This window comes from Boleophthalmus pectinirostris, unplaced genomic scaffold, assembly GCF_026225935.1.
Source record: "Boleophthalmus pectinirostris isolate CB_2022bp ecotype Guang Dong unplaced genomic scaffold, ASM2622593v1 HiC_scaffold_14, whole genome shotgun sequence".
NCBI classification, from domain to species: Eukaryota; Metazoa; Chordata; class Actinopteri; order Gobiiformes; family Gobiidae; genus Boleophthalmus; species Boleophthalmus pectinirostris.
In genome coordinates, this window is record NW_026571047.1 from 24,430,793 (window position 1) to 24,457,788 (window position 26,996).

General features: G+C 39.7%; 2 protein-coding genes and 1 long non-coding RNA gene across 4 annotated transcripts in view; 2 read left to right on the top strand and 1 right to left on the bottom strand.

Moving 5' to 3' along the window:
• LOC110173573 (glutamate dehydrogenase, mitochondrial-like) overlaps positions 1 to 22,944 on the bottom strand; it is a 34,799-nt gene extending 11,855 nt beyond the window's left edge. The window contains exons 1-8 of one of the 2 annotated variants that reach the window (XR_008631742.1): positions 22,810 to 22,944; positions 21,446 to 21,583; positions 20,713 to 20,793; positions 16,016 to 16,139; positions 12,254 to 12,345; positions 12,035 to 12,087; positions 11,565 to 11,716; positions 10,767 to 11,363 (exon numbers count right to left, since the gene is read on the bottom strand). Coding sequence is in view for 1 of the 2 variants with exons in the window: in XM_055150215.1 (XP_055006190.1) it covers positions 16,016 to 16,139; positions 20,713 to 20,793; positions 21,446 to 21,583; positions 22,810 to 22,920 (454 nt within the window). In the remaining variant the exon portion in view is untranslated. Of the gene's footprint in view, positions 1 to 10,766; positions 11,364 to 11,564; positions 11,717 to 12,034; positions 12,088 to 12,253; positions 12,346 to 16,015; positions 16,140 to 20,712; positions 20,794 to 21,445; positions 21,584 to 22,809 lie in introns of those variants that run through there. The other variant, XM_055150215.1, reaches the window with a different exon arrangement.
• Positions 12,842 to 14,995, top strand: LOC110173578 (uncharacterized). The gene is made up of 4 exons (XR_008631743.1): positions 12,842 to 12,898; positions 13,718 to 13,747; positions 13,901 to 13,916; positions 14,194 to 14,995. It is a non-coding gene; the product is annotated as an uncharacterized LOC110173578 (long non-coding RNA).
• Positions 22,945 to 25,167: 2,223 nt separating the features above from the next.
• The window catches only part of LOC129407855 (uncharacterized), a 32,379-nt gene continuing 30,550 nt past the window's right edge, over positions 25,168 to 26,996 (top strand). Inside the window, exons 1-3 of the mRNA XM_055150214.1 lie at positions 25,168 to 25,213; positions 25,372 to 25,418; positions 26,252 to 26,611. Of these exons, the coding sequence (XP_055006189.1) occupies positions 25,183 to 25,213; positions 25,372 to 25,418; positions 26,252 to 26,611 (438 nt within the window). The 5' untranslated portion in view covers positions 25,168 to 25,182. The remainder of the gene's footprint in view (positions 25,214 to 25,371; positions 25,419 to 26,251; positions 26,612 to 26,996) is intronic.

The window sequence follows — 26,996 nt, forward strand, 5'->3', positions numbered from 1 at the left end:
GTTTAATTTAATTTCACCATTATTTATCCCTTATGTTTCTAATCCTAATGTCTCAAGTGTAAACTCCATAAGTTGTGAATCATTTGGTGCTTTGATGATGTTGCCATTACAGTATTAACAATAATACTTAATGGGCTGTGTGTTTGCAGTAGGCCTCATTTATTGCAGGGCGTTGCACATGAGGCAGTAAATGTTATGGTATGTTGCGCTGGTTTATGCTGCTAAAATATGTAGGCTAAACTATTTTCCCAGTAAAACCCATAGCGTATAGAGGCCTATATATAAGCTTAATGACTAGGTTAAACTTCTACCTGTCACGACGCTGAGGTGTGTTCAGGTACATCAAGATAAGAGGAGAATAGAGCTTTTGTTTGTTGAGGCAGCACCCAGTGTAAATGACCACTTTAACTTCACTCTTGTGCTGAGAGTGGATTATCTTATCTAATACTACAACAGTGAGACGTGTAGGTATATGCGTACCCAGGTAACAACACTGATATTGATACCTGTGTTTTGGAAAATGGTCCAATTGGAATTATGAATAAAAATGTAATTTACTGATCACTATTAGTATAAGTAGTGGTATTAGTACTGGCTAGCTATAGTTTTTACAGCTCCTGTTGTTACTAATAAAAAACAAATTTTTAGTACAGACTACTGGAACCATTTTGTTTGAACATCGGTATCAAGTAACAATAGACAATCAAAACCCAAGTAATATCTTTCCTGGGATCCAGAATACACACTTACTTACTTGTAATACTTCACAAAAATGTGAGTCTGGCCACCACTGAATCTCCCTGTTTTCAATTGGGCCAATCAGGGACACACATGGTCACTCTGTATTGGAAAAAAATAAAAGAAAAAAAATATCACAGAGGACTGAAAAACATCTGCATTGTGAATTTCTGCAGAATCAATAAGCAAAGCACTAAACTAAACCAAATTAGACTTTATTTGTAAATCTTAGGTGACCAATGAGCTCCTTTGGTTCACATGCATCACTGAAAACAAAAGCAAATGTAATTGCACAATCATATTTGGCGGGTCTTGAGATGCAACAGAGGCCGTGGGGACCAGGCTGATATTAATCTGTATAAGAAACACAAAGAGAGATCGTTCTGGGTTAATAACAAATATTAAATTAATGCCATGACTGGAGAGCTGTTACTGACATGCAGTCCTTCCTACCACATAACAGATCATTTCATACACCTGAAAATTGCAATGTGACTTAATTTACAACTAAACAAAACACTGCTCAGAGGAAGCAGCTCCTGCACTTGTTGTACTGTGTGATTGTTGATCTCTTTATTTCCTTTTTAAACAAATTGGAAATTCCCTGTACTGAACAGGACAGAGGCAGCATGTACTGTCCTCTGCACATGTTTTCCCCCCTCGCCCCCTCCCCTTTTTTGATAATTTCCGTTGGTCGAATTTAGGGATGGGCATTCGATGAAATTTTCTTAATCGATCGTCGGAAGAATTAACGATCGATTATCGATTAATCATTCAAGTTTTTATATTAAAATGATCATCATTATTATTACTATCTGCACTACTAATCTGCATAAATAAATTCAACTTTATGACATATAAACAGTAACGACTCTAGAGCCACATCAGCCCGTTTGACATTATAATGTGTTTAATGCAGTTTTGCGCAACTCTCACAGAAACTAAATTTAAAACCGCATCACTAATTTGCATAAACTAAGCGAAGATAAAACTACAGCTCTTGTGTCGCTGATGCGGTCAACGTCTGTTGGATTAAAAGACATTATTCAGTGGAATACAGGTTAGTGTGACCATATTTGCGTTTGTCAAAACCAGGACACCGTACGGGGGGAGGGAGGTTGGGACTCGTCATTGACATTGCGCAGCTCTCACCTGGTAAAGCTTTTTCCCACTGGACACCGAAACATATGTGCTGCTTTGTACACTGTGCACATGGACTCACACTTGTCCCGAACGCAACGGAAAGCGTGGAATTTCTTGTACAAATCATCGTTCAATACGCATTTGTGCTTCGGTACGCTACAGACTGACCGACTGTTTGTGTCTCGCTCCTTCTGAGTGCAGAGAGCTACATGTACGGACCCCTGTTTGGTCACGCTACGCACAGCAACCTGCATTCGGTTTGTCGATTAAAATTAACGTAATCGATGAAATTCATAATGATCAATTATCGATTAATCGATTAATCATGCCCATCCCTAGTTCACACCATAACAGAGACTGATTCAGATTCATGTGAGGACATAATGACAGTCACAGCAGTAACTTCATCAGCAGCAGAAGTGAACCAGATTGACGAGAAACAAAAAGGTAAAACTGAACGACTGTTTGCTGGGATGATGATCAATGAAAATATTGTGAACTTCCAGATTGACTGTGGTGCTACCTGCAACATCATACCCATCAACCTGCTCAATCCGGATGTGAAATTGGAGCACACAGACAAGGTACTGGTAATGTACAACAAGTCAAAAATGTGTCCATTAGGCAAGTGCAAAGTTAAGATGACAAATCCAAGAAATCAGAAAAAGTACAGAGTTGAGTTCCAAGTTGTTGGAGAAGACTGTAAAACGCCACTTCTAGGGCGCAGCGCAAGTGAAGCAATGAAACTCACTGAGGTCCAATACAACATTTATGCACTAGACAGTATTGTGACAGAAGACATTGTCAATGGAGACACCTGGCAGTTGGAAGAAATAAAGACGGAGTTTCAGGACGTGTTTAAAGGAGACGGCTGCTTGCAAGGGGAACATAAGCTGGAAATTGACAATACTGTGCAGCCCGTCAAACTTCCAAAGCGCAGAGTGCCAGTGTCAATGATGAAACCACTTAAAGAGGAACTCAAAAGTCTTGTGGGCAGAAAGATAATAGCACCTGTGGAAAAAAGCACCGAATGAATCAGTGGCATGGTGTTGGTACAGAAACCCAATGGACGACCGAAGACCACTCAACAAAGCTTTAAAGAGAAGCCACTTTCCACTTCCGACAATAGACGACATTCTACCTGATCTGGAAATGGCTCAAGTTTTCACGGTATGTGATGTGAAGCATGGCTTCTGGCATGTGAAGCTAGATGAAAAGTCAACCTATCTGACAACTTTCGCAACTCCCTTTGGTCGATTTCGGTGGCTAAGAATGCCAATGGGCATCAGCCCAGCACCGGAGGTTTTTCAAAGGAAGCTAACTCAGGCACTAGAGAACTTGCCAGGCACCTACATCATTGCAGATGACATCCTGATCACAGGAGAAGGTGACACAAAACAGGATGCAATCAGAGATCATGACAAAAACTTGAGACTTTTTCTCGAAAGATGCAGAAAGAGAAACATTAAGCTTAATGCAGACAAACTCAGACTCAGGAAACAGGAAGTACCATACATTGGTCATTTGCTCACAGCAGAGGGACTCAAGGTTGACCCAGAGAAAGTGCGCGCTGTCACTGAAATGCCGGCACCCACAAATGTGAAAGGTGTTCAGAGACTGGTGGGACTAGTGAACTATTTGTCCAAGTTTTACGAGCACCTGTCAGATGATTGTGAGATACTAAGGCAACTCACACACAAAGAGAGCCTCTGGGAATGGACAGATGTACAAGGAAAAGCATTTCAAAGAATCAAACACAAAATAACACAAGTGCCACAATTGAAATACTACAGCCCAGAACAAGAGTTGACATTACAGTGCGATGCAAGTGAAACAGGACTAGGAGCAGCACTAACACAAGGAGGCAAACCAGTGGCATATGCAAGTCGTGCTTTGACTACAACAGAGAGAGGCTTTGCACAAATTGAAAAAGAATGTCTGGCTATAGTTTTCAGCATGGAGAAATTTCACCAGTACACCTACGGCAGACCTGTCAGAGTTCAGTCAGACCACAAGCCTCTAGAGACTATCATCAAAAAGCCTCTGATAAATGCTCCTAAGAGACTACAACGCATGCTACTGAGATTACAAAAATATGATTTGAACATTACGTATGTCCCTGGACGTGACATGCTACTCGCCGATACTTTGAGTAGATCTTACCTGCAAAATGCCAACAAAAGTCAGACTGAGTTGGAGACCGAGTGTGTCAACATGGTCGATTATGTGCCAATCTCAACTGAAAGAATGGACAATATACACACAGCTACAGGGTCAAACCCAAAGCTGCAAATTTTTATCAAAACTATACAACATGGGTGGCCAAAGGATAAAAAGATGTACCTGTTGAAATAACAAACTTTTATTCTCTGCAGTACGAGCTGAGCACCCAAAATGGACTGGTTTTCAGGGGTGACAGAGTTGTGATCCCAGACTCCAAAAGGACATCACGCAGCGGATTCACTCTTCTCACCTGGGGACAGAGGGATGCCTCAGGAGGGCTAGAGACTGCGTTTATTGGCACGGTATGAATGACCATATCAAGAAACATGTTGCTAAATGTGACACATGTTGATCTGTGGACACAAAACAACAAAAAGAGACACCACAGCCACATGAGATCACTGCCAGACCGTGGGCTAAAGTCGGAACAGACTTGTTCACATTTGACAACAAAGAGTACCTTCTGACAGTAGATTACTACTCTAATTTTTGGGAGGTGGATTACTTGGCAGATACAAAGTCAAATACAGTCATCAGAAAACTGAAAGCTCACTTTTCTCGTCAAGGGATTCCAGACGTCGTCTTCTCAGACAACGGACCGCAATTCAGCTCAGAGGAGTTTGCAAATTTCAGTCATAAATGGGAATTCAAGCACAAAACTTCCTCACCTGGCTATCCACAAAGTAATGGCAAGGCAGAATCAGCTGTAAAAACTGCCAAATGACTGATGAGGAAGACAAAACTGTCTGGACAGGACCTGTATCTAGCCATTCTGGATCATCGTAACACACCAACACAAGGTTTGGACACTAGCCCTGCACAAAGACTCTTAAGCAGGAGGACACGAACACTTCTACCCATCAGAGACAGCCTACTGGACCCAAAGGTGACTGACAACAGGTCAGGACTCATAAAGAACCAACAGAGACAATCAAAATACTACAACCAAACAGCCAAAGACATGGACTCGTTGAAATCCGGTGATGTTGTGCGGGTGCAGCCTTTTGAACTGAACACCTTATGGAGAAAGGCTACAGTGAGCACTCCACTTGGTAATAGATCATATGCTGTCGATCTTGACACAGGCAGTATTCTCAGAAGGAATCGCCGCCATCTGAGAAAGGCTTTGGACATGAAATCGGACATGCCAGAACAATCCCAAACTGAGATCAGGCTCGACCCAGTGTCCCAAAACGCTGAGAGCCCACAAACTACGACCAGATCGGGACATGTGGAACAGCGTCCAAAACACCTAAATGACTTTGTGTGTACTTAACATTAGAAAAAAAAAAAAGAAAAGAAAAAGGTGAATGGAATACTAAGTTGTAAAAATAACTTGTGTTAAAGAATAAGCTAAAGCCATATTGGTTACACTGTTCAGTAACAAAATGTGCAATATTGAAGAAAAAAAAAAAGTTAATGCACTGAGAACTTTAATTGAATGTCTGTTTAGCACTATAATTTACATAAACAGTTCAGAAAAAATAAACTACATTGAGATATGCAATACAAGGTGAAGAACACATTTATTTTGTTGAACTATTTACAAAGAATGTTTTCATTATTTAAAAGAAAAGGGATGTAGCAATAGGAATTGCTTATATTTTCTTTAGTTCCCACCGGGACTGATTAAAAGTGTTGCACACTGTGAGAAAGGTGCGTACTGTGTTGACAAGGTAACTGTTGAATAAAAGTTCCCCGTGAGCAGGGGTAATGCTCAACCGTCCAGTTTGTAGAGTCATTTGGAGACAGAACAAGCTGAAACAGGGTAAGCACCCCCAATTTTTACTCACTCTGGAGCCACACGTTCGCACATTGGTCCTTGCTCTGATCTTCGTGTATTACGTTCTCAGTATTGGCCATTGTTGGTAAAATAATTCGAAACTGAATCGCAGCTGCATCTGGACAACAATCTGTTACTGCGCTGGAGTTGTACAGCGCGTCATTTCAGGCAGAGGAGACGCCTATGAAGCATTGCCTACGGAAGCATTGCCTAGACTCCTTGAATGAAATCTTGATTTCGCATCTTTTCCGAAGATATCCAGCTTTTCACCGTCGCAGCTCCTTTAGTTGGTTTCAGAGGGTTTTATCCGGAAAGCGGTACGCTTCCATGTCCCCTCCAAGCTCCACTGTCTCAGACCAGCCGACAGCTCTTACACCTTGTTCAAATCATACTCCATTGTTATCACAGCCATTCTTTTGGGGTTACGAGTGGTCTAGTAGGTGCATTCTTATCCATTCCGACAGCGACACCGCAGCCCACATCATTAACGGGGGAAGGTCTCGCTCCTCCGTGATCTCTCAGTTCCTCCAAAGCTCACCTAGTATCTGCTCAAAATCAGTTTGTCAGCCGCTGCTCATATTCCAGGTTACTTAAACTCCATTGCAGTAGCCTTGTAATTATGATGACCAAAAAAAGAGACTAAAAATTCATCAACTCTGGACATGGTGGGGCTAAACATTTGCTAATAGATAACGACACTGCCTCGTTATCTGTTAGCTGACAGGCTGTCAATCAATCTCCCTACGTTTCTAGTGTAACTGACTTGCCTGCGCGCTGCCATTACGTGGTTTACGTACGCCTGTCACGCAGTCCACAGACGCAAGACGCACAGACGCAAGACGCACAGACGCAAGACGCACAGACGCTTTACTCCACCAACACAACAGTTCTTAGCAGCTTTTTTGTCCTATATCTTCCTCGCAGTTAGCACAAAGTTTGTTGCAATGGCGACAAGAATCCAGGAGCAGTTAACCGCAAAAGAAAGTCCGTTTTAGAGGTCGCTGAAAGAAGAAGACAAGGGGAAAAGCAAACTAAGGTGATTCTTGTAGATTCATTCCAGCGATGGCGCGACTGAAGCAGACGCAGGGTCTAAAGACTGACGCACTGGTCGCCAAATTACTCCTGGACAGGTCACTTCTGCTTATTATGAAAACGTACTTATGAAACGTTCCAAGAGCTAGACAAACATTTTTCAGGACACGAATGTGATATCCTATATCTGAAAACGTAATTTTCAAGGCAAAGAAAGAGCCCGCTTGCTGCTGCGTGTTGTAGCTAGTTCATTCGCACGGAATCTCCGCGCACTCTTCTCTGCACCCTTTCCTGCTCCTGTCCCCGTTGCCCGTTCCGCTCTTCTCCCTGCTTCTCACTTCTCCGGGCACGGAATGTCTGCGCACCCCCTCCCTCCGCTCCTCACTTCTCCGCCTTGCCTAACCAACACTGTAGTTAGTTGTTTACAAGTCATGTGCAGCGCACCGGCTGTAAACAAACCTGTTTCTGGCGTAAGAAGGAGGCCTCCTTCGGCCTTCTGATTCCCGTTCCGAATTCACTCTTATCGTCAATCCTTTTTGACCCGTTCGTCCACCCCAGGCTTCCGATCTGGCCTTACATTCTATGGTCTTCGCTCATCACTCTCCGCAGGAGTATAACAGACCAGTTGAGAAACGCCTTCCCTATCCACCTCTTCGCCTTAACTCACCGATACGTCCCTGCGAACCTTTCGTAAAATATCTCGCTCAAGTCACGCCCCCGATTCCTCTTCCATCGATCCGCTCGTCCTCACAGATACGGGCAGATGGTCCCAGGTTCTGGTTCAGTGACATTTCCAATAAGTTCCATGCTCTCCGGCATATCTCCGCATTCATTTTCCATCCACTCTTTCCGCGTCAGCGTGGGCACATTCAACCAAAACTCAGATCCTCGGTCACCGGGCCTCCAGCGCCTGTCTCATCTACGTTCGTTATGACCTCAACGTTCTCTGTCCAGCCCATCCAATCTTGCTTTCTTTTAACCTTTTGGGGGTCCCGTTCCGGCTGGGCCAATTGTAGATTGAGACGGAGCCCCCACCCATAGTCTCAACCCAGCCATCTCTGCCTCGCTTCGTACATTATCAATAAACTTCTTCGCACTATGTCATTGTTGGTGTGGTCCTAGCTAGTGAATGATGTTTTAATGTAAGCCTGTCACATGTTATAATAAAGTCCACATCACACTGAAATGGAAAGTTTAAAGCAGAACCTTTTCCAGTCAATGGACACACTGGTTTTACCTCATTCCTTCACCCCAGCTTACACTTTTCAATGTGCTTTCCAATCAAAGGAGAATAGACTTAAATTACAAGAACATATGTCCCACAGATGTGTGAATACATATTTGTTCAGGGTTAATCGCACGCACCAAGGTCATTTCTGAAAAATAACCATCAGAATCAGACTGAATGTCTGATGTATTTCTCCTACAAAACAAACAAAACAAAATTCATGCTAACCATAAGAGTTTTCATTCATAGTATATCATCCCTTTGAGCTCATAAAAGTTTTCAATCCAATGCCCATTGGAAACCCAATACAGTAAATATACTGTGTGGACTTGTGTTTTACAAACCATTTTTAAGACATGTTTTAACATGTTTTTTATGTTTTAAGTGTCTAGACCAGGGGTGTCAAACTCATTTTGGTCTGGGGGCCAAATCCTGCACTCGGCTCCACTTTTTGGACATTTTGCTGATGAGGGTGTCACGGTCAACCGTCAAAACGATCGTCCTTTAAGAGCGTTTGGAAAGAGACAAGTCTTCATTTGTGCTGCTCTGGTGGTAGGGGCCACGTACAGAGACACTGGAGACGCTGTTATGCTCAGCACTGCAGAAAATTACCAATATTTTATAAGACAATATAATTAAGGGCCACATTAAAGGTCTTGGAGGGCCGGATCTGGCCCCCGGGCCATATGTTTGACACCTGTGGTCTAGACAGTTGGTAGATATAATAGTCACACCTTACTTCACTGTCACCAAAAAAGGATCATGTCAAATTCTATGTCTTGATGAGAACTGGTTGGAGTTTGATAAATCCACCCAGTCTGATAACAACATAAAAGAGCAGGATGACTTTGAATCAGGCACATCCAAAATACAGAACAAAAACACACATTTAAGTTCAAAGCAGATTCCCTGATTTTATAAACTGTGCCGACAAAATAAATAGTTTTGTTCAAATCTACCAAGGTTTCGACTTTTTGTACAAAATGAATAAGTGGACACGGGTGGCCAGAGAAACAACTGAAAATGATAAACTACTCAAGAGATAATAATTCAAAGTATAATCAGACTAAAATAATCACGTTAAGTCAAAGTAAAACATATCAACTTAACCTGAAGACATTTTGTCTTATTGGCCCCTTTAATAATTCCATAACCTGGCTGATTAAAGCAAGATAGACAGATAATACTTTATTTTTCCCAAAGTTAAATTCATTATAGTCCATCTATATCCATTTGTACCTCATTGCCTTCACATTAATATGTGCATTCCAACTAAAGGTGAGTGGATTTAAATCACACAAATATGCTCCACAGATGAGAGCTGGACTTTTGACCAAGACAAACAGACCTGTTCATGAATACTTATGAACAATGACTTGTTCAGGGTTAATCACACGCACCCAGATCATTTCTGAAAATCAGATCAAATCTTCTGTGTTTACATCACTTTTAAAAGGGGGACTGTGCATCTTAATCAAATTTAACTAGTGTTTGTATTTATCATGATTTGTCTATGAGGAGCTAACAAAGGCTTAACTGACAAAGGCCCAACAGTAATATTTATGATCCTGGTCAAAAACAAAATGCATAAAACTTTATATATTGCAGCTTAACATGCATATATGAAGTATACGAATGATATAAAGATAATCTTCTTGTAACTGAAATAAAATGTGTAGGCCTAATTAGCTGTATTTTTACTTTAGTTTTGTTTCTTTTTTTGTTTGTTTGTTTGTTTGATAATTAACCATCTCTCTAACAAACACTAAAAACCCCAACCCCACACACAGGAGTTCAAACCAGTTTTAATCCACGGCTGCCAAATTAGTTCTTTTATTGTAAGTAATGTGACCTATAGACCTACTACTTACTTCAGTTTCACCTCAATCTGAAAGAAGAACGAGGACAGACAAATAAACCAGGGCCTTAATTTGGACATTCTTAAACAAACTATATCACAATATCACAATATCAGGAAGGAGCCTAAATATCTATGCAATAAATATATAATCACCTAAAACTATAGCAGCCAATAAAATAACTTAAAATTTAAATGGACGAAACTGTGGTTTAATAGTGTTTGAAGTTCAGTCAACTCGACTGACCTGTAGCTTATGTTTGTAGAGAGGCTAAGGCTGGTTTAGTAAGTTGGAAAGTTTGACAGTAGTACAATGCTTATTATAAGGTTATCAGATTATATCTTTGTAGGTATGTTTTGTTTGGGCTCATTCAAACACAGAGCTGTGTTACATTTTACATAGTAACCTGCATAGGAACAATGATTTGCAATGACAGGTGGTTTAAAAGTATTCTCAATAACATTCCTTAGTGAAGCTACGTATTGCATTTACAAAAAGAAGTTTAAAAAGTGAAAAGATTTTTCCTCAACATAGTTACTTCATAGATCGTAATACTATTATGTAAGAGTAATCACACACACCGAGATCATTTCTGAAAAAAAAAAAAAAAAACACGTTTACACTTTTACTCAACTCTGGCTTAGTTAAATAGTAAATAGTCTATAATATGTTTTACATTATGGAAAAATGATAGTAGCATGTTCAGATTTAAAACTTTAAAATGTCCACTTGTCTGTTAACAGTGACCACTGACTCTAAGTGATATTATTAATATTTTATTGGTTTTGAAAAACAATGAAAATAAAAATACAGTCATTTATTGATAAACAACTTTGTGAAGGAAATGGACGGTTACAAAGAAAAACCTGCTGCAGAACCATCTCGTCTCAGTGGAGGATCTGTCACATAAATGAATCAAACAGCTCAAGTCTGAACTGAACTAAATCTGGACCTTTGCTACGGACAGAACAACAATTATTTTAATCATTACAATTTGTTTTCTAATAAATCTAATAAATCCCTTTAATGAAATGTAGTTAAAGTGTCTGTCTCCCTGTCAGAGCAGTCCTGATATAAGGCATCTGTAGAACAGTGGACACATGTGTACAGGAAACAGGACGCATGTTCAAAATCAACTATGACCGAGGACACTGAAGAGACGCAGCCCGAGACTAAACTTCAACAGGATATGAGCAGAACGATGTGGCGGTAAACGGCGTGTTCTGACGGATCAGGTCTATGTGAAGGTGAGTCCAGCCTCGTTGTACACTTTAAAGACCTTCTCGATGGCGTTGACGTAGGCAGCCGTCCTCAGGTCCAGGCCCAGGTTGTACTTACTGGCCGTGCGCATGATTTGCTAAAAAGGATAAAAAGGAAAACAGTCATGTCTCCAGATCGAGTCAAAGAAGCGACCATTTTCACTCAACTGTTACATTTTATTTGTTCTTTATTTAATCAAGTTCCACAGAGATTTGGATTCTTATTTCAAAAGGAGTCCTGGCCCCAGACAAGACGAGACTAAATGAATTATATTTAAATGTAAATGAAATACATTTACATTTAAAAGGCATTTTTCCTGATGGAGAGTTCTGCCACAGCACAAGCAGGTGGAGGATTCACTTTAGGCAGTTACACTTTAATTCCATTTGTGGAATTTGTTGGGTCCTCCTTGTTTCCCAAACTTCCGCTCTAAACTCTCCTGCACAGACACTGGACAGAAGAAAAACAAATGACGCAAATGTAAAAACATGGAAATAAGGCAAGGCAAGTTTATTTGTATAGCACAATTCGTACACAAAGTAATTCAAAGTGCTTTACAGAATAAGAAATACATTAAAATCATAATAAAACAAATGAAAACATAAATAATCATGAAGATTAAAATTAAAAAAAGAGACACATTAACTCATTTAACATTTGTGAATTTGAATATTGTGTTTGTTTGTGTACTTCCCCAACAACTTCAAATGTTTGCACTGAAATGTGTTGATATATTAATTAGTGAAACTATTATTATAAAATACTAACCCGAGCAGATCTCTCCATTGTGTAGGCCAAGCCTGAGTGAACAATGTCCTTCTCTGACGAAAAAAAAAAACAAGGAAAGATCAATTATTGAAACAAGCCTGATCAATTAAACAGCTTTGTCTCTTAACCAGTTCTTTCCTGCACATTCATATTGATGCACTTACTTTCCAGTTCCTTCAGTTGAACTTATAAAAGTGTGATTGAACTTTGTGCACTTACAGCGACTCGAGCCTGGAAGTCAGCGGTGGGCACGATGGGGATGGGTCCTCCTTGTTTCCCAAACTTCTGCTCTAAACTCTCCTGCACAGACACTGGACAGAAGAAAAGACACAGTAAATGATATTAAACTGTGCAGATGACGAGTTTGTTTCATCTTTTTTTAAATTTCAAAATAGCAAAGCAACCAGCCACTTAAATTACACAAATTATAATGACCAAATAAATAAAATGGGTAAAGAAATTAGATTTTTTTTTTTTTTTACATAAATATACATTATTTAATACAAGTCAGAGATCTACATTTTATCATTTTCACATACATTTTCACATAGACCCTTTTTGGGAGGGGCTAAAACTGTGTGAGTTTTAAGAGTCAAATATTAGACACAGTTCATACAGATGAATTACAAACTATTTTGCCAGACAGAAAGACCATCATCTACATCAGTCACACCTTAAAATGTTACCATAGTGCCAAAAAAAAAGATGCAGCTCATATTTCATGATGAGGGCAGTTTGTGATTGGATTTCGATTATGCTGCTGCAGCTCAGTCACGATATAAAAGAAGGAGAGTTTGATTCAGCCACAAACTTCTACAGCTCAACCTCCTCAGAACAAGATCATCACTGCACCTGCCACAACCTGTGAGTATGAGTCTGCACTATCAACTATGTCTCCAGTCAGTGGGGCTGCATTATTTCAAAGGAGGATTTCTTATTTACAGTGCATATTTGAACTAAACCAAAATAGCAATAATAATAATGAATAATAAGTAATAATTGTAATAAACACATTTCCCATGATGTGGTGGTTGGAGGGATTGTATCTTACAACCACCAAATATGAATGATTGAATAACTGAGACAGACTGAGAATGTTGCCAGATGGGTTTTGGGGACAGTGAGGATAGGACAGTACTTTGTAGGTTTAAGAAATTTTAAAATCTAAAAACAGTAATGCATTGGTAGGTTGGGTGGCAAATACTGGAGTGATAGTTGTGTTCAAGTCTCTTGCTGCTGTGTTCAGGATTAATTGAAGGATACCAATGTATTTTTTTAAGAAATTATACTCAAAAAGCACAACAGTAAAATCAATATTTTAGGAAATAAAGGAGTTTAGAAGAACAGCTTAGAACAGGTTGGGATGGACTTTGTATCATTTTTATCACAAGTCTGAGGAAAAAAAGACTACAGTCAAAATATGTGTATATTTAGCAGCATTTAGATGAAACTAGGTGAACTTGCTCTTTACTGTGAGTAAAAGACAGAAAACATTAAAACATTGACAATCTCAAGTTACATTCACATGTGAAAATTCAGTGTTGTAAGGATCTTTTTTGTTGTTAAGTAAAGGGGTGTTATAGGACCTGGAGCCCTTGTTCAGGGCCTCACATTACAACTCCAAAGAAATAAAAAATAAATAAACATATTGTAATATTTTACTGTTATTGTCTGTTTTCACAGCACTTAGAAGCACAGAACCTGCCTTTCACTGTGAGTATCTCCTCAGAGCCTTTATTATTATCATTATTTTGAAAATCCAACATTACAATGCACATTTTAATAAATAATTTTAATAAGACTGGGCAGTGATCTTAGTAAAAGAAACTATGATTAACAATAACCAGAGTTTTATATTTCTTACAGCACCATGAATAATCCGGTGAGTAAACCAGTGAATCTCATTTACTGCAGTTTTGTAACAAGTGACAAAACAACATGGCTGAAAAGATGCAATAAAAGCATGTTTCTCCTTAGAGACGATGGGATATTACCATACTGTGTAATGTCCCTGTTTCTATGTTTTTCAGTGTCTTCATAGTGCAAGAAAAAAGCTATAATGAAATTAACACATTTATTTTAGTCCATTCTTTAGCTGAAATCTTACGCACTTGGGCTTTTTTAATTTTTTTTTTTTTTGTTTTTTTGTGGCTACACAGATCACAGTGAGAAGATTTGAAATACCACAGGGTGCAACAGTTTATTATCACGGAAGAATTAAAGATTTAACGCTGCAGTTGCATCCTGACACGCTCTTTGAACACCTGACAAATGATAACACCAGATGCTCCATGATCTTCCTAACTCATCATCCAGATATTTGGATAAAAACATTGAGAGATTTTTACCCAGAGTTTAACCAACAGCCAGGTGGGAGAAATACTGAAATGATACGCTTGGGAAACCAAGTTGGAAATATTCGTCTGTTTCCCAAATCTGGGAAGTTTTTAATTTTGAGAGACTCTAATTTTGATGTATTTATAAGAGATTTTCAAACATTGAGAGCGAATGTAGAGAATATTCGTTTAATTAGAGGAACTTTACAAGAAATTCCAGACCCTGCATTACAGAAGCAAAGAGATAATGTTACAAAAAACGCCCAGAAAGCAGCCAACGCCAGACAAAAAAGAAGAAAAAAACACACGATAAAAAGAAGAAACGGAAGAAGAAACAGAAAAAACAGAAGGAGAAAGAGAAGATGAAGATATTAGCAACATTAATCCCACGGTCTCCTCAGCTCTTGGCAACTTTGCATTGTTTGTGTTTGTGTGTGTGTGTTAGGCCTGTAACAATAACAGATTTTGCTTGACGATTAATTGACCAAGAAATTATTCTGATAAGCAACAATATTGACAACTAATATAATGATAATGGAATAAAAATGCAAATACACCCTTTCAAATAAACTTTATTGTCTAAAAGAGCATTTAACACAGTAACTGCAAGACAACCAAAATTAACAACTTCATAATAGTCTGAGCTGTCTATTCAGTGGTGGTATCAGATCATTCGACTGCATAGACTGAATATATAAATGGAGAGAGCGAACGCACTAGCCACCGTGTTACAAATAGGAAGTTACCACGTCTCTCACCTCCTCACGGGTGTCCACTGCATTTGGTCCCACACAGGTGGATGTCTCGTGGATTATGGAATACGTTCAATGTGAAATCAATGTTTCTGATGTTACTGCTTTGTGCACAGACGTGGATTAAACCATTAATACACGAGGAGGGTGACTGCAGGACTTGATGATTAATTTGCAAAATGAACTAGTTAATTCATAGTTCATAATTGTTTATAGTTAATAGTTCATTCACAGTTCCAAAAATGAACAAGTTCAACGTTCTTTTTTTTCTCTCAATATGTTGCCGCGAGCTTTTAAGCCAAAATTAGTGGGGCAGTGGGGCGCTGTGTCCTTGGGCAAGACACTCCACCTACATTGCCTAGTATGAAAGTGGTGTGTGCATGAGTGATAGTGGTGGTCGGAGGGGCCGATGGTGCAGATTGGCAGCCTCGCTTCAGTGAGTCTGCCCCAGGGCAGCTGTGGCTACAATAGTAGCTTACCACCACTGAGTGTTGAGTGACTGAATAATGAACTGTAAAGCACTTTGGGTATCTTGAAAGGCGCTACATAAATGCAATCAATCAACCAATCAATCAAAATTATAAATACATATTATGAATATATGTATTATATATAACATTATAATGAATGCCAGGAACAGTAATATTGGTCACTATTGGATGAAGTAGATCTGTCAGAGAACAACGCACGGCCAAGCACAAAGTTCACGCAGCAACACAATCTGATCCACACCTCATTCACTGTACACAGAAGTAATATCAAAGTAAAGGAGCAAATGCTATGAGGATTTATTACGCTCTTTTCTACCGCTGGGGTGGAAAAACTCAGACTTCAAAAGAAACCTGACCAAAAAAGAAGTTATAATAAAGGTTATAACAAGCAATTCTACTCACTGAGCAGGTGGTAGTTGGAGTCCCTCTCGTATTTGAAGGTGAGTCGGCCATAACTGACGTGGTTCAGATTCTTCAACCACTCGAAATAAGACACAGTCACACCACCAGCGTTCAGATACATGTCCTGAAAGAGAGAGGACAGAGAGAAGGAGGAGGAGAGAGAGAGGGAGGGAGGGGAGGGACAGAGAGATGGGGACACAGAGACATGGCAAGAGAGACAGAGATAAAGAGGGAGGGAAAAAAGGAAGAGACAGACAAACAGAAAAAGATGGAGGGAGGGAGAGAGCGAGAGACAGAGGGAGACAGAAGGAGAAAGAGTGGTAAAAGTGAAAAATAACATCAAAAACAGGTAATCTTGTTTTATCTTTTAAATTAAACAAAAACATCCGAGGTAAACTTTTCTTAACTTTGCCTGAGAAAGCCTCGAGTCGCCCTAATCTGAACAGAGAAGCAGAGAATTTGTAGGTTTAAGTTAGAATATTAAAGCAAGATCTTCTTCCTCCAAACTGGACAAACTGCTCCGGATCATGAACACTCCTGCTCATCCACACACAGAGGAGATAATACTCCCTACAACTGTACAACAACTCACCTTTATGTAACAGATAATACTCCCTACAACTGTACAACAACTCACCTTTATGTAACAGATAATACTCCCTACAACTGTACAACAACTTTTATGTAACAGATAATACTCCCTACAACTGTACAACAACTCACCCTTATGTAACAGATAATACTCCCTACAACTGTACAACAACTCACCTTATGTAACAGATAATACTCCCTACAACTGTACAACTCACCTTTATGTAACAGATAATACTCCCTACAACTGTACAACAACTCACCCTTATGTAACAGATAATACTCCCTACAACTGTACAACAACTCACCTTATGTAACAGATAATACTCCCTACAACTGTACAACAACTCACCTTTATGTAACAGATAATACTCCCTACAACTGTACAACAACTCACCCTTATGTAACAGATAATACTCCCTACAACTGTACAACAACTCACCTTTATGTAACAGATAATACTCCCTACAAACTGTACAACAACTCACCTTTATGTAACAGATAATACTCCCTACAACTGTACAACAACTCACCGTTATGTAACAGATAATACTCCCTACAACTGTACAACAACTCACCTTTATGTAACAGATAATACTCCCTACAACTGTACAACAACTCACCCTTATGTAACAGATAATACTCCCTACAACTGTACAACAACTCACCTTTATGTAACAGATAATACTCCCTACAACTGTACAACAACTCACCTTTATGTAACAGATAATACTCCCTACAACTGTACAACAACTCACCTTTATGTAACAGATAATACTCCCTACAACTGCACAACAACTCATCCTTACTTCACTATTGTTGAAATCTATTATTGTTACTATATTTCTATATTTTATTTATGCAACAGTAGCTCAGTTAGAGCGTTTGTTCACTGATCTGAAGGTTGGTGGTTCAACTCCCACTCTCGATGTAATTATATATCTATCTATATATCTATATATATCTATACATCTCTATCTCATTGTTTGAGTGGTCAGATTCCCGGGCCACAGGTTGGGTGATGTGATCCCAGCTCCCCAGAGAAATGCTGTCGTTATGTCCTTGGGCAAGACACTCCACCTCACCCGTAGTGTCTGTGTACACTGGTGTGTGAGTGGATGGGTGAGTGGTTCCTTGATGTAAAGCACTTTGAGTTAGATTCATCAGCTGGACTCATTCACTTGACGGAAGGTGGGTACTTTTTGTATTTAACCGATCGCTGCTATTTGGTTGTGACGTATGTAACGCACCAAATCCTGTAGGAAGAAGGACAATAACATCTTTCTCCTTGATAAAATTCACCAAACATTCTCTTTGTTTCAGCTTTAAATCCTCGATCTCAGGAATCGTTTCCAACACAGAATGTCTGTCTTCATCTACATCCATCTCGACGCTTTGTTTACTGTTGGGCTGAACCACAAAAGGGACACAGACAGACACTTGAGTTTGACGTCATGGCTTCACAGCTCTTCACTGATTAGTCGGTGCGCGGTCTACAACTTCTGGGATTCTTGTAAACTGTCTAGAGCAGGGGTCTCAAACTCAAATTACCCGGGGGCCACATTAGATAAAGTCTGAGTGAGGCTGGGCCGCATTGAGTATTCGATAAATAGCGGTTGCACGGGAAAAGCGGAGAGAGAAAGAACAATACGCAACACACTTTCTTAATCTTTAATAACAGTTCAGAACATGAAAATGTATTTAGAACGTAAGTTTAAACTAATACGTCTACTCTTCTTCTTTTGCCTACTCCTTGCTGGTTGGAACCTGGCTACGCTTCATCTTGTACAGCTGAGAGATATTTGGCTTGCAGGAGGAAGCAGATCCTCAGGATAGATTGAAGATGCTCATCAGTGAGCCTTGACCTGTATGGTGCTTTCACACCGACAGTATTTGTTGCACCAAACGGTCCATTCGAACCAGAAGTGGTTAGCTCGGGTCGTTTGCGTTGGTGTGAAAGCGTCAATCGGACTCTGACCCGGACCAACTCAAGTGGACCGAGACCTAAAAAAAGAGGTGGTCTCGGTTCGCCACACCGAATCCACACCAAATGACCAACTTTTGGTGCGGTTCTTCTGGTGTGAACGCGAACCCGGGTCCAAACCACAGACAGCAGGTCCAAACGAACTATTCTAGATGCATCATGGGAGAAACGCGTCTCCTGCCTGTAATGACGCGCTGTACGACTCCAGCGCAGTAACAGATTGTTGTCCAGACGCAGCCGCGATTCATTTTCGAAATATTTTACCAACAATGGCCAATACAGAGAATGTAATACACGAAGATCAGAGCAAGTATCAGTGTGCGAACGTGTGGCTCCAGAGTGAGTCAAAAATGGGGGTGTGTACTTCTGTTCAGGACCTGCACAGAGAAGTCCCGGTGTTCCCCGTGATCATGTAGGAACCAGCATTTGTTATTTTAGGCTTTAATTAACCAAATAATTTTATGGCAATAGGCAATCGCCCATTCAATTGATTCACCTTTAAAAAATGTCCTGCTTTTAGCCTAGTGTGAGAAATACAGTCGGACTAGATCCAAACCGGAGTCCCGAACCAGCAGGAGCAGCTCCGGTTCTGTCCGGGCTCAGATGACGTGGAGCGGGGAGTGAAAAGCGCTTTTCTCGGGAAGAACCAAATGCGGACACCAACTAAACTGGATTCACGTTCTGTCCGGATGCTTTGCACCACCTCGGAACCAGCCGCGGTTCTTGAGCGCGGAGGACAGGAGCAGCACAGACCTGTAGGTAGTCCACAGAACATTCTCACTTTCCCCGCACGGAACACGGAACCAGCGCGCAGACGGCGGAACGTACCCGCTCAGACCCAGTCATTGCGCACTGGTCTTGCTCGCCACCGTCTGGAACCAGCACATGGAGGATGGAGCCTCCGGACCATCTGACCAACGCGCTTGTAGGACGACAGAAAACCAAGGACCAGACTCCAGCGCCGTCCTGAGGAGCTGCGCGCTACTGTGAACGCTGTTGGCTGCTGCTGTTACCCGAACTCAGAACTGATGCGGTGAGTTTGTAGAAAGTTCTACGTTGCTGTTTTATGAGTTCATGGTGATAAGATGAAGACGCCCGCGGTATTAACAGGGAACATCAGTATTGGTTACTGGAGGTATCACTGTTCTACCGGGATACAGAGGCTCGTTAATCGGACCAGTTTTGGTTCGTTTGCCGGTGTGAAAGCGGACAACACTAGAGTGTATCTGCTTCTCGTATGTCAAACATGGATGGAAGACGCTTGTTTTTGCCTCGTACTTTTTGCTAACATGTCGCCAAGCCTCTGGAATAGATCACTGCAGTTTTGTGGTGCTTGTATATTGATGGGACAGCTGTGTTTGCAGCTGAGTGCGCGTGGATTTCGGCGACGCACAGGTGGAGCTTGGTCATCTGGTTGCCAGCAAGTTACGCACCGAGTGTTGAACAGCTAAACAGACTGTCAATGTCTTATTTCTTATTAGCCCCTCCAATAAAGGTCCCATACTTATGAACAGGGGAATTGTGTCAACGCCTCCTCTGCGCTCTGATGCTGTGGTTGTGGGAGCGTAAAGTGAAGTGCGCACACCATGTGTGGTTTGTGGTGACGCTGTATGTGCACGTGTATGTGCACGTGTACTTGTATTAACAGATCCACTTAGACTCGTTGCTTCACAACTGCTGTAAATTGAGTTTTGGGATGTAAACTGCGTTAATAATCTGTTGTGAATCTGCATGGGCACCGATTGCAGCTTCATCTGTCAGTGCGGCCCGCGGTAGGGGGGTGGGATTGTGCGTACATCTACCGCGGGCCGCACTGACATTATTCTTTGGAATCAAGTGGAGGGCCGCAAAAAATCCTTCCGCGGGCCGCAGTTGGCCCCCGGGCCGCGAGTCTGAGACCCCTGGTCTAGAGTATTCTGATTCCTGACCATGACCAGTTACCATGTCTTATTTGACATCAGTCTCTTGCTCAATGCTGTGAGCTACTGTGTCCAAATAATTTCCCTTGTTGATCAATAAAGTCTAAGTCCAAGTCCTCACTGATGACTGTTATATTATTATATGTGTATTGTATATTATATTTGTATTGTATAGTGTTATAGGTTCAGTTTTGTTCACGTACAGGAATAACCATCACGTTGTTTTGCAGGAAGACCTTGTCAGCTTCAGGAGTTGTGGGTCCGTTGGCACCTTCAGCGATGATCTGCTCAGAACAAAAATTAAAAACAGTTTACAAGATCGGAATGTAGAACTGCATATATTTTAAACACTATGAACTTAATTTCTGCCAATTTTTTTATTGTTGGTCACTGTAAATGCCGTCACAATGTTTTAAGTTTTATTAATATCAGGAAAGTCACTCAGTCTCCTTTTCTTCTTCCGCTAAATTTTGTCATAAATCTCTCAAATGCAGAAGACATCTCCTCTCGAAATGCTCAGAACACTCACAACAAAATATAACTTCCTTTATGTAGATTTTAAACCTTTTTTTATGTGTAAGGATCCATGTTTTTGACACGAATGGAGCAAGCGTCTCTCTAGTTGCTAATGTAAACAAACTCCAAAAGAAACACACATCAGCTGTCTAAATATCAGTATTAAACCAGGTCATTTTGGTAATCGTGAGCTTTGCAGTCAGGCATATTTCTGTCATGGAACGAGTCAAGACGGAGCTAGTTTCAGCTCAGGATTTCAGGATAAGCCTGGACTTGTTAAATGACTTTGATGGAATACCCTCAATCAAATAGATCAGAAAAAAGCGTAATATGGGATCTTGAAGCAAATATTAGAACTGTAGGACACCACTAGAGGGAGCTTGTGTAGCACAGTTGGAGTAATTCATGTTCACACTGTACCTTGGCCTTGATTCTGGGAGCATTGTTCCTGGTGAGCTGCTTCTCTCCGGCCGCAGGGATCAGGATGTGACAGTCTGCCTCCAGGATACTGCCCTCGTACGGCTTTGCCCCTGGGAAGCCTACAATAGTGCCGTTTTGCTGTAGAGAAAACACAGAAGCACATGTAGAGGCGCACACGTGTAGAGATGTACACACACACCCCCACACATACACACACCCCCCACCCCCTAAAACTGTGTTTTCCAGGAGAGTCGTCAGTGCTTTCGCTGAAAGGCGGCGAAGCTTATTCAAGATTTTAACTGTAGCCGAACAAACAATGAAGATCAGAAACAGGATCTAGAGCAGGTGTCAAAGAGCACAGGCACATCTTTAGTGATGGACTTTCTAAGTATTTTTTATGCAAGTTTCAGTTTGTGTTTGCAGAATAAAATGACAAATTATTCAAATACTCCTTATTCGGTTCACTGTTATAGTCTAGGCTCTATAGGGCAATTTTCAAGTGTCTTGAGCAACTTCTAAATATTAATTTGCATAAAAGTTTGACCCAAATATTCTGGCCAGATATGGAACCAAATGCAGGGTTCTAATCTAGAGACTCTAAAGAAAAATTCTGGACCACCTTAATGAATATGTCATTGTTGCTGTCTGGAATGTTCCACAGTGTGACTTTAAACAGATCTACTTTACATTTATTCAAATACAGGTGGTTTTATAGCTCAGAAATACCTAGAAGAACAAGCATTCTGACTGTGAGCGGGCTCGCTTCTCCACAAATTTGATCTGTCATTTGAACTGGTTTGTCTCCATGAAGATAGAAAGGTTTAATGTCATACTGTGAAATATTCCAAAGCAAAAACATCTCCAAGGAGAAAAACATTTGACGGACCTTCCACCAGAAAAGTTACACAATACACCTTTAAAATTACTTTTATCGTTCTTTTACTCCAATTTATCAAGTTTGATTATTTTAGTAGTTTTGAAAAATCAGGTATTCAAGTTGAAATATATATGAATACTTTGCAGCTCATGTCATTAATGTTCCCTTGGGGGTGATGTTAACTGTCTGAAGCTGTTACTCAGGATGAACGTTAATCTGAGTTTTATTTTATTTTAACACAATCTGATCCTAAACAACTGAGATGGAATTATAGTATATTACATTGGTCAACACTTTTTCATAAATTTAGTTTTTGAAAACTCAATTATTTGGGAGTTTTTGCTAATGTGTGACCATGGTAACTGATAAACATCCCACCATAGACATACATGCTGCTGCCCCCAGCATGATGTCACTGCAAAGTATCAATTGTAGACTCAGAAAACTGGACTAGAGCGGTTCAGAACTGGACTAGAGCGGTTCAGACCAGTTTGTAGTCCTCCAGCTGCTTGGGGTCGATGCCTTCGGGGTTGTAGATGTTTCCGTCGATCTCGCCCACTCCCACACACTTGGCCCCGAACCTGTGCAGGTACCTCATGGAGTGAAGACCCACGTTACCAAAGCCCTGAGGAGAGAGAAAAGGGCTGCAATTACCCTTCAAAATAATATTACATCTATGGAATGGCAAAAAAAAAAGTCCTCAAAATGGTGCCCAAGACACAGAAACATATGAATACCCTGTGCAATTTATTTATTTTATTAAATTGTTTTGGGGTTTTTTTGTTAACGTTTTATTTATTTATACATATTTTTTTCATTTTATGTATTTATTTTTATTTATTGTTTTTTTTTTTTTTTTACCCTGTACCATTCACTTGATTGTGTTCATCTTTGAGAGCTGTAAACATCTACGGATGGAAACAAAATGCTCTGGCGCCCTCATGTGGACATTATGGACATTTTACCAACAAGACACAACCCATCAATAAACAACTTATCATAAACAACTGAACCAACTCAGAACTCTTCCAAGTTAATATGTATTCATGCTTTTAACTGCTTATATATGTTTTAATTATTCAACTCTTATTGTTTTATATTTTTATTATTTAATTGCATTCCTTCATTTTCACCAGGTTTACACCAAAGTTTAACAAGCATGGAGATTTTTACTTTTTCATAACTTGCACAAAAATAAATAAAAAACACATAATTGATCCACCTGCCTATGTCCAAATATTTGAAACCATAAATTTACCTTAAAATGTGCACAACATTTGTAATAAATCTTAAAGTAAATCCTTATTGTCATTTCTAGTAACGAGGCCTATATTTGCAATACAATTTAGTAGGTATATATAGTTCAGTTTCTAATCGTGTCTCTGTCTTGTGCGTATTGTGTTGGTGATAAAAGATAGACTTCTTGATCTCCTCCCATAAAAAAATAAAAAAAATTAAAAAAAGATCATGACAAGACAAGTAAAAAATACTATTACACCAGCGCCATCCGCTCCATCAGGGCTCAGCAATATTGGATTTTAATCTGCGAAGCATTTTCTGTAAACTTCATATTTGTGCCAACTCCTCCGAGGGCGTTCACCCAAACAGGCTCACATTTGGTCCACATTATCTCAAGGGGTGGGACATCAAAAGTTATCTCAATTTTTCACACGTCTTGAATTTTTTACAAATTGCTCCCATTTCCACCAATAGATTTCAGTTTTTGGTGGTCACAAAATTGGACCCTATAAAAATGATGTAACCTAATCAATAGTCCTTCTTGTGCCCCACATTTTAAAGAGGATTGTTAAATTAGGCCCATTGAATGTTAGATCGCCCATATAACACTCAAAAAGCAGGACCTTTTCCAGTAAATGGACACACTGGTTATACCTCATTCCTTAAGCCTACACACCATCATAAAATCTTACACCTTTTGATGTGCGTTTCATTTAAAAGGAGTGAACTTAAATCACCATAAAATATGTTCCACAGGTGAGACTGGACCCTTGGAAAGACAAACAGACCTGTTCATGAATACATATGAACAAAGACTTGTTCAGGGTTAATCACACGCACTGAGGTCATTTCTGAAAATCAGAAAAAAACACTTTTACACTTTTACTCAACTCTGATTTAGTTAAATAGTAATAGTCTATAATATGTTTTACATTATGCAAAAATGATAATAGCGTGTTCAAATTTCAAATTTTCTAATTTCAACTTGTCTGACTGTTGCCTAAAAAGGATCATGTCAAATTCTTTGTCATGATGAGAACTGGTTGGAGTTTGATAGCTCCACCCAGTCTAATAAAAACATAAAAGAGCAGGATGACTTTGAATCAGGCACCAGCTTCAGATTCTCCTCAGAGCTTCCTGGACACCACAGCTTCAGCTGTTCCACTTTAGGCAAGTATCTTTTAATCAGATCAGCCGAAATCTGAAGGATTTCTTTTCTCTTCTTTTTGCTTGGCATCATGCAAGATATCCTCATATCCTTCAGAAAAATGTACTCTTTTTGACTTCAAATTTACAGACTAGTGATTTTCTATTATAATAATATAATATTCAACATAAATCTTTGTTGGTTTTCATTCCTTCCTCATAAGTCATGATGTTTGTTTTGACACCAACAACCATGAGTTTCTTTGGTGAAGCTTCCTCCCAAATATTCAGAACTTGTGGAGACAGGCAAATGTTTTGGGAAAGAAATAACCTTTAGATAAGTGCACTGCATTTATTGCACAGCTAGAACTCCACGATGCAGACTGCTCCAAGTTGTTTAATGTGTTTATACAATGGTCCCACAAACTGGAAAAAAGTTCACTTTTAAATCTGACAACATTTTGGCTGCCCATGGATGTTCCAGGAATTAGTTATTTTTGTTTTAGGTAAAACTAGACCCTTCTAACAGTAGTTCATTTGCTATAGTGATGCTCAGAGCGTAGTGATATAGAACAGTGATTAATTGTTGCCAGAACTACCTGTGGTTATATAAAAATAATACACAGCAGTTGCATGAGATCTGAATTCTACATTTCATTCACAGTCATGGCACAAAGACCATCTCCACCAAGATCACCATCTCCAATACCAGTAAGTAGTTCTACAATACTTATGCAGCTTCCTTACATGCAGTCTGTGGCTGGTTTATAGTCCAAAGTCAATTCAACACCAGGATGTCCCACACCTGTGCACCACGGCCAAAAAGTATCTGTTGAATTTCTGTCAAATGCATGAGCTGTGATTGGCTGATCCATCAAAATTGTGTGAAAAAACTGATTCAAAACAGCTCAGAACAGCAACAGTTTGACAGAGAAATGTCTGTGCATGAGCTATGTGATGTGTTTATTAAAACAATAAGCAATAAATAAATGAAATTGTTTGGATTCCCACAATGCCCCCGATGGTTCAGGTCTGCGTCAGGATGTCAGTTCAGCTGCATGGAGCGTGGCGTGTTACATTTTTATTCACCCATGGGAGTGTTAAGAGATTATGTCACTTGTGTGTCCACATTTCTAGCTTAGTTTTTTTTTTTTTTTTCCCAAAAATGTCACAGTGCTGTGTTTCTTATTCAACACGATTACCTTAGATTGTCCTATTACCTTTCAAAAGAATTTTAACCACAACTTGCATGAAATGTGTAATTAATGTAGTTTTATAACCAAATGAACAGTGTGTATCTCCCTGCCAGTCACTGTTAACACGAGCTTAGCTTCTTATCTCAACCTTGTGCACTTTCTGTCACACTTATAACTTGCTGCTAGTGTAAAACAACTGCAGTCCTTTTGTAATGTGAGACATCACTTTAAAAAAGAGGAAATTGTAATTGTGTTTTCAATCAGCCAATGCACATTGGACCCAGAAGTGACATCTCACTTAACAACCCTCAAAATTTATTGTAATTTACATGAGAACTTCTTTTACAGCGCAAATTTAACATACCAGAAAATGCAATCCACAGCAAGAGGAAAAGGATTAAAGATGATACACTGAGGAACAACCCCAACTATCTTTATGAATATAAGACAAAAAATAATGAAACCGGCTCCCTGGGTTTTTTTACGGAAAAACACAACATGGATAAATGGACAAAGGCAATAATTAATCATTACCCAGAGTCCACAATAGAAGGGAACAGAGATCATGTGAAATATATAATCCTGAAGAAAACACATGGAACAGTGAGAAAATATAAAAATGGGAAGTTTATAATTCAGATAGATTGTGATCCGCAAATGGTCAAAGGGGTCAAAAAAGAAGAAGTCAAGGACGAAGAACCACAACCAGTAAGTAGTTCTAAACACAACTTATGCAGCTTTCTATTAGTCATGTAACATTTTTGCAGACTTTATCACATGCAAAAAGAAAATATTTTGTGTTCTTAGTGAGTAGTATTACTAAACCTACATATTTGCTGTAATTTCCATGGGATGATTATGAAATTAACAACTGAGATGTTGAACATTTAGGGAGTCACTTGGCCTCTGCTGAACTTAAAATAAATAAACAGATCAGATGAAACACAGGCTCAAAAAACACTAGCGACTTGTTCTCCCAAATGGTTTAGTTTGTCATGTCTACAGAGTTGGTTCAACCAAACTGTGTGAAAAGAAATGGAACCACTGAATTCATAACACAAGTAATAAGAAAAAAAAGTCTATGCTGTAATGC